The sequence below is a fragment of the Salvelinus fontinalis genome, chromosome 6 (genome assembly GCF_029448725.1).
Source record: "Salvelinus fontinalis isolate EN_2023a chromosome 6, ASM2944872v1, whole genome shotgun sequence".
Classification (NCBI taxonomy): domain Eukaryota; kingdom Metazoa; phylum Chordata; class Actinopteri; order Salmoniformes; family Salmonidae; genus Salvelinus; species Salvelinus fontinalis.
In genome coordinates, this window is record NC_074670.1 from 16,718,700 (window position 1) to 16,727,024 (window position 8,325).

At 42.2% G+C, this 8,325-nt stretch overlaps 1 protein-coding gene across 1 annotated transcript; it reads right to left on the reverse strand.

The window, feature by feature from the left end:
• Positions 1–355: 355 nt before the first annotated feature.
• Positions 356–6,458, reverse strand: LOC129857182 (interleukin-11-like). Its single transcript, XM_055925195.1, has 4 exons — positions 6,156–6,458; positions 3,348–3,440; positions 3,037–3,198; positions 356–2,761 (listed from the first exon to the last, which is right to left on the reverse strand). Exons 1-4 carry the CDS (start codon positions 6,456–6,458, stop codon positions 2,576–2,578), a joined length of 744 nt encoding a protein of 247 aa, XP_055781170.1. The 3' UTR covers positions 356–2,575.
• Between the last annotated feature and the right edge of the window lie 1,867 nt (positions 6,459–8,325).

The window sequence follows — 8,325 nt, forward strand, 5'->3', positions numbered from 1 at the left end:
TTCAACAGTCAAGTCTTTTCTCTAGATCTGTTAAATATAAATATATTATAATACTGTACTAATTTGTGATTTAGTACTTGAATTCACACATTGTTTGAATGTTAACCCCAAATATAAAAAGGCTTATTATAGGTTAATTGGAAACAGGTTTATGAACTCTGTGCTTGTTGCAATGCCTGATGGTTAATGCAGTCTTTGGTAGAATGTAGGAAAGGCCCTGAAGTGTGTGATGATGGAGGAGACACAGGAGGATGGTGAATGATGGAGGGGGGGAAAAAAGAGAGCATGATGTGTAGGCCTACCTAAAGATGACAAAGTAACATGAAAAGCCCATCTCATTGTGCATGTTCTTTATTAACTTTTTTTTCTTCTTTTTTTCTTCAAGGCACACATTTCACATTTAGGCCAATCAGTCAGTCTGTGTGCTGGAGACCCCAAGCACAAGGTTTTACACAGCGTTCAGGCATGGTACTACAATGATTTCAACATGGATGATGGCAATGATAATGGTAATTATGAATAAAAACAGTATAAAAGTACAAAAACAACAGGAGACTCGCTCCTCTGCAGCGCAAATAAATAGTTCCACCAAAGTAACTTAAATAAATAGTAAATACTGTCACAAAATACTAGAATAGAATAATATTGATATTGCGACAAAACGATAGGGATAGCATTGAGAGTATTTTACATTTATATCATAGAAAACTATACTACACAATTGCATTGTATACAACAATTTACATTATTGTACAAGTATGTACAACTGTGCAGAACCGTAGTATCACAATACATAGTATTTTAAGGCTTGGGGTGTTTTTTAATTTATTATTTATGTCACTAAAACGCTCAAACATTATGTGTACCAAGGCACAGATTCAGGATCAGCTGACTCAAAAGGCTAATCCTAATAAATTTGTGCAAAGAGATTAGATCAGGTCCTAGATCAGTGCTTAGCAACAGGGCATATTCATAAACCTTTACCACAGTGTTAGATATACCACCTGTTATTTTTCCATGTGGGACACAGCCACTTATAGCAACTAAACCCATGGAAAAACGATCTACCCTCCTATGTTGTGTTGACATCCTGATTGAGGCTTGGTTCTTTCTTAACAGTTTACAAAACCAAACAGGTGGCACATTGAACATGTTCAGAAGATTCTATGAGTAACCGTAAATCTACCAGGTAAAGTACAGCACTGTAAGAAAAATACATGTACGCTCTCCCAAGATATGCTTGCTACAAGCCAAGTATGTTTGCTACATCTACTGGCGGAAATAGGCTACTCTTTGTACAGAGAGATAGGTTAAATGGTTGAAAATACAATCCATATCATTAGAGACTGTAAGAAGTCAGGAAGTGCTACTGTGTGGTCTCCTTGTTTAGTTTGGGGGGAGGAATGAAGGGGGAGAGAGAGAACAAAATAGGAGTATTGACAAGGTACAAGAAATTAAATTCACAACAATAAAGTAAGTAAAAATGATACGTGACACGTTACAAAATCAAATAAATAATGACATCAAATAAATAACTAAATAAATAAATAAATAGATAAATAACACAGTCAGGAACAAGGTATTTAAGAGAGAGGAGGGGGTGGCAGTGACGTGTTCGTGAATATTGGAGACCATTACTGGTTGTAATAGTGTGAATATGGTGGATCCTCATAGGCTGTAGTTTGAATATGGAGGTCTCTCATTGGCTATAATGAGGATGGAGGTTCAGTGACAACAGTGCAAGGCTGTAGTGTGGATTTCTTGAATCATCATTGGCTGTAGTGTGGATTTCTTGGGTCATCATTGGCTGTAGTGTGGATTTCTTGGGTCATCATTGGCTGCAGTGTGGATTTCTTGGGTCATCATTGGCTGCAGTGTGGATTTCTTGGGTCATCATTGCCGTAGTGTGGATTTCTTGGGTCATCATTGGCTGTAGTGTGGATTTCTTGGGTCATCATTGGCTGTAGTGTGGATTTCTTGGGTCATCATTGGCCGTAGTGTGGATTTCTTGGGTCATCATTGGCTGTAGTGTGGATTTCTTGGGTCATCATTGGCTGTAGTGTGGATTTCTTGGGTCATCATTGGCTGTAGTGTGGATTTCTTGGGTCATCATTGGCCGTAGTGTGGATTTCTTGGGTCATCATTGGCCGTAGTGTGGATTTCTTGGGTCATCATTGGCCGTAGTGTGGATTTCTTGGGTCATCATTGGCCGTAGTGTGGATTTCTTGGGTCATCATTGGCCGTAGTGTGGATTTCTTGGGTCATCATTGGCCGTAGTGTGGATTTCTTGGGTCATCATTGGCCGTAGTGTGGATTTCTTGGGTCATCATTGGCTGTAGTGTGGATTTCTTGGGTCATCATTGGCTGTAGTGTGGATTTCTTGGGTCATCATTGGCTGTAGTGTGGATTTCTTGGGTCATCATTGGCTGTAGTGTGGATTTCTTGGATCATCATTGGCTGTAGTGTGGATTTCTTGGATCATCTTTGGCTGTAGTGCCGGTTGAAGCTAGTAGATCCCCATTGGTTGTAGTGTGGATTCTGTGTATCCCTATAGACTATAGCACTTCAGGGATCATCATTGTACTGCAGACATTTTGGACTTTGTACTGAGCACTGAGAACACTCGTTGGGCCCAATCACAGAAGAGTCTGAACTGTAGTAGCAGCTCCTGGGAAGACTGTAACACGTCAAACTGGGAGGGGGGTGGAGGCGGCATCGAGGGAGAGGGAGGAGAGAGACGCTGAGCATCAACTCTCATCATCTATGAGGAGAACGGAGAGAGCGAGAGAGGGATGGTTTAGATTTCCTGTCTGAAGTGCTAGGCTAGACTAATGTACCTCCCATCCGAGGAATGTGATGCAACAGGCCTTAATGTAATGATTGAAACTGAGTGCAAGAACTGCAGAGCTATACCATTATTAGATAAGAACAGTAGAATGATCTGATAAAACCTCACATGTATAATATATCCAAATGATATAAATGTACTACGCTGCATACTGTATCAGCTGTATTAGTGTTGAACAAAGCTGTTACCTGATGCTCTAGCATGCTGGTGAGAGACTTGATGAGTGACATCATCTGTCCCAGTTTAGGGAGAGCAGGGTGGTGGTGTTTCCTTGATGCTCTGCTCAACCAGGCAAAATGGTGCTCAAACGACTTCAAGTCCGCGTGGAGCTGGGAGAGAGTGGGTCTCATCTAGAGGAGAGAAGAAGAGGGGGGGGGGGGTGAAGAAGAAAGAGCGATTTAGTATCAATGTCTGGGACATGAAATGTCTGGGCCTTCATCTGGAAGGCAGAAAGACAGACACACACAAGACAGACACACACAACGTAAAATACATTTACCTCAAGGGAGTTGATGTCACTGGCCCTGTTGTTCATTAGTGGCAAGGACTTAAATCTATGCTGTTCTGGGTCTGTCTCGAACGCATGTTCCTTCTGTAAGAAAAACGGACAAAACAACACGCTACATCAGTCAAATACATCCTCACTAATTTACACATCCTCAAAAGAGTCACGTAAGCATAAGGAAAGTATTACTCCAGAAGCACCTAGATCAGATGACTGTATGGTCTGGCCAGGACTACAGATCCTAGCTTTCCCTGAGAAAAGTGTGGTCGGGTCAGGGAGAGTTCACCCAGATCGTAACCCCGAAAACGTCAACAATAAGAGCAAGTGACCTGAAACCACAGGATGTTTTCTACTGGGAGAGGAGGAGAACAACATATGCTGTGACTAAGAGCGCTCCGAATGGGATAGACAACACAGAACTGCAGGGAAACTCCAGGGTCGCAGCTATTAAAAAGTCTGAGATGACGTATTGCTGTGTAGTAATGTGTGTACAATCCCCAGAGCCTGTCTTCACTGCTCACAGCCACCACTAGGGGGAGCCAGACCACATCACAGCAGACGGGGGGGGGGGGGGGGCACTGCTACTGTATCTGGGGCCTTTACAGGTGAAGAAGTGATTTATGAGTAGAATGTAAATGACTGAGAATGAAGAAGCACAACAGTGACTGATGCCATGTGCGTCAGAGCACCAATCAGTGGAGAAACATAACAGCATTAGGAAAACATGATGGGTGGTGGTACACAATGAGTTGTGTACACTTAATGCTTCCTCATACTATTGTGGTGTTCTGTCCTCATTGTGCTTTTACCATCGTGTTTTGCTATTATTGTTGATTTCCCATCTCTCTCTCATCCCTCCCTCACTCACTTCTGTCTTTTACAAAAGACCACTAATGTTTGGCTTGAAGTTTTGTCTTTCATAATTAATCCAATCCCACCCTTCTTTGGGTTATTTCTCCTTCTGCTTTCCTCTCTACCTTCTCTCTTACACCCTGTCACACACACACACACACACACACACACACACACACACACACACACACACACACACACACACACACACACACACACACACACACACACACACACACACACACACACACACACACACACACACACACACACAGGCTGGTGACCACTTCTCATACACCTCTCTCTGATCTCTTTATCTGCTCAGTCTCAGCATGTAATTCCCTCTTATCCTCCATTTCTCGTTCTCTCCATCATGACCTCACTCAACTGAACCTTGCACCCCCCCCCCCCCCATCTTCCTGAATGCAAATACTGGAATGTGATAAATCTCTGTGATTTTTATCAGGTCACTTTGCTGTGGCGACCGACAACCAAACACTAAACACCACACCTACACAACTATTTACAGCACCCTCAATGCACACATACTCTGACACACACACACCTGAAAACACACAACAGACATGTAGAAACATTACACAGACACACACACAGTTGTATTGCTTTCTTGCGGGGACTTTCCGTTGTCTCCAATTCTATTTTTCTTTCCTAGCCTTGACCCCTGTTCAGTGGAACTCTGCGCAAGAAGAAAAGAAACCAAAATAATGCTTCATGTCAGTGAAAAACTAACACAACATTTTGTCAAAGCAGCATATTGCCGTTGCTGTGCAGAGTTCTCTTGTTTGATAAAGCTACTTCCTCACATCTGGCCCCCATACTACACTATTGCTATAGCACTGTGTCCTTATACAGAGATACTGCACACACGCATGCGCACACACACACACCTATTGACCAATCCTCCTGCCAGAGACTAGAGAGTGTAACTATTTTCAGTTTTGTGTCTTAAACAAATGTGGTTTCTGATTTACATCATATAAAAATAGAATGAATAACCAAAGATAAGGATATGTTCTGGTTCACCTGTTCAAACACATTGCTTACAGAACACTTCCAGCACATCTGTAGGCCAAACGTACACAGCAATCATTTCCATTTCAACACAAACTCCCCAGCCACTTTTACTTGGGCATCTAGATTAGAACAACTTCAGGAAACAGCACCAGATAAGCAACAGGTGCCAATCCACATTCCATTTCCTCACAGCTAATAAACGGAGTTAATCAGTTCCAGAAATAACTATTACCGGTAGTTACATTCTATTCTCTTTGAGTGTGTGTTTTCTACTCCAGGTATAAGATGTCCATAGGCACAGATCTAGGACCAGCGTACCTACCACCAATCCTAACCCTTAGCATTAACACTAAACTGACCTGAAATCAGTGTCTAGAGGCAACTTTCTCCTACTATGAGTGCTCCATCAGGCCCTGTGGTATCAGGTGTCCAGTCAGACCAGGACGTTGAGTCAGATCTCCCCACGGTCAGTCGGCCCTCCAGTTGGTCCTGTCTGGATTAAGGCTGACCTCACATAGTTAAATCTCTACTGACGCTTGCCCTGACTGCCCCACTCACACAGCTAAGGGACTCTTAATACACTGGCTGACACAACACAAGCAGGTTAACGTAGCCAGGAGAATAAGACATCTAAGTCAACTGTCCAGAGTTGTATTTCGTCACAGTCAGGGAGAGTGAGGCAGAAGGAGCATGGCTTCTTATGACTGCTCTATGCAATCACTATAGTAGTCATTAAGGGGTCATAAAGGTGAGCTATTGGACAACAACCCCAGCCAGTCTCTTTTCATGTGCCTCAGGTAACTGGTCATGGCATGATCACCACCACACAATCAATACAGTATACAGTATAAAGTATACAGCATAGCAATCTCCCCATCGTGACATCAGAAGTGAGTACAGTAACATTCCACTCACCAATAGATCTGCTGTGATCTGCCTCAGATTCTTCGTCTGATTGGCCAATCTATCCAGTTCGTGCACGACGTTCGGCCGCCGGTAGGGGGCGGGGACGGCAGACGTAAATAAAGGAAGCTGGGCCAATAGCAGCGAGAGCAGCAGAGAGGAGGAGGAGTCGACAAGCACTGCAGAGTGGGAGGAAACGGAAGCAATTATTAGGTTTATATGACCGCGGAGAAGTGCTGTCATGTCGATATAATGATAATGACCTCGGGGTACGGCTGTCAACTCTCCAGAGATATTGCACCATAATGTAAACATAAACCCAGACTTGGCAGTGGAATCCTTCACAGTTGCACAAAGCAGAGTCATGTTTTCACAGGTTACATGAACATCTATTTAAATCATTCCATCCTATGACTCATATCATTAACAATAACAACACCTTCACAGTTATCGACTTTCCTGAATGCCTCTAATTATCACACCTGCAATACGACACATCAGTTGTTGGATGTGACCAGAGTCCTAAATGCAAATCACTTGACCTAAATCATTACATGCTATGACACTCTATAATACTGTGTTGATCTTCACAATTATCGACTTTCATGAACGCCTCCAATTGTCACACCTGCAATACGACACATCAGTTGTTGGATGACATAAATTACATAGCCTAAACCAAGACAGTTCTGTAACAGTAAGCTCATTCATTCCTTCTCTTTCAAGTTCAAATACAAGGTAAAGAAAGTCCCAATTGCTGCTGAAATGATAAGTGCCTGTGTAATTACAGGAGAACCACAAGAAGCACAAGCCAGGACTCAGGAGAGCATCACTCATTGTTCAAACTTTAACCACCTGCTGGTATAAGACGTCAGTGTCTAGGCTTCTTGAAACAAATGGATCACTCAGTGGTCACTGAACATGGCAATGCTTAGCTGCAATTAAGTAACATTTGCATGCTCAGTAATTTCATTTGAATATGGAATAGCTCAATCAATGATAATACTCTCAGAATCGTGTCAGCATATTATTATGCCAACATATTGGACATAGACTTATCTAAACAAGAAAAGTTAGAGAGAAAGGATGATAATAATAAGAAAATTAAGAAACAATTGAAAGAATAATAGCTTTTGAAAGAAAAAAATCATAGGCACTTACATTTCATATTTGTTCGTGTCCAAGAAATAAATGCACGACTTGCAGTAAATAGATAGTTAAAATAAGGTAAGAAAATTTATAAATAAATCGAACTCCGGAAATTGTCACGTGCTCCAGTTTCTTCTCCCTTTCACACTCCGCGAAAATAGTGGAGGCAAGAGATTGCAGAAGAGGAATAGAACGAGAGAATGAATGAATGAAAAAGTAGAGGAATGAGGGCGAACTATCCAATAAAGAAATAAAATACAATGCCTCCAAACTTTTTGTTCAGTAAAGTTTGAGATCAGTTTTAGTAATGAACTGATAGTAACGATTGACAGACACTCCGACAAATGGTTAGGGAGGGATAGACGGATGAGTGCAGAGAGAGGGACGCGAGCGTGTGTAAGTCAAATTTTCGCGCAGTGAAATGTTTAGGCTTGTTTTAAACGTCCTTTTATAAAGACTGGGCTGTATGACACATCGACTGAGTCACCGACATTCATTCATAAAAACACACGTGCTCCCTCTTTCCTCCTCCCCTCCCTCCCAGAGCTGTCTCTCCCTTAGCAAATGTTTTAAAATGTTCCGTTGTTTTTTCATTTTTTTTCGGTCTGTATCACTTTCTCTCGTCCATCCTGTCCCTATCTCCAGTAGTCTACACTTCCTCCGTCGCATCCCGCTACCTATTTATCAGTCCATCTACCTCTTTCTATCTTTCCATCTCCAAATCTCTTCCCCCCTCTCTCTATCACTGCAGAAGTTTAAAAAGGCCATTGTTTAATTTTATATCAGCCTATCTCCAGTCCTGTATCCTTTATACAGTGGATCCACCTTGTTTTCTCTCTCCCTCTCATTGTTTATTGTGTTTCTCTGAGTGTTAAAAATGCTTTTTGACTGTGGCTTTACAGTAGGACTCTGCTCCATATGGCACGTTCCCCACTTCATAGTTCATACACAGAGAAAACACCTCTCCCCCCACTCTCCTTTTTTTCAGACAGCCACTCCTGAGACATCATCCTGTTATTTCCACTTTCCCCCT

Excerpts from the sequence above, each read along its gene's own strand:
- LOC129857182 (XM_055925195.1), bottom strand. The coding sequence starts at position 6,458 with ATGTTTACATTATGGTGCAATATCTCTGGAGAGTTGACAGCCGTACCC. Across the intron at positions 3,441-6,155 it reads AGATCACAGCAGATCTATTG|AAGGAACATGCGTTCGAGAC; the intron begins GTGAGTGGAATG and ends TTTTTCTTACAG. Across the intron at positions 3,199-3,347 it reads GTGACATCAACTCCCTTGAG|ATGAGACCCACTCTCTCCCA; the intron begins GTAAATGTATTT and ends TCTCTCCTCTAG.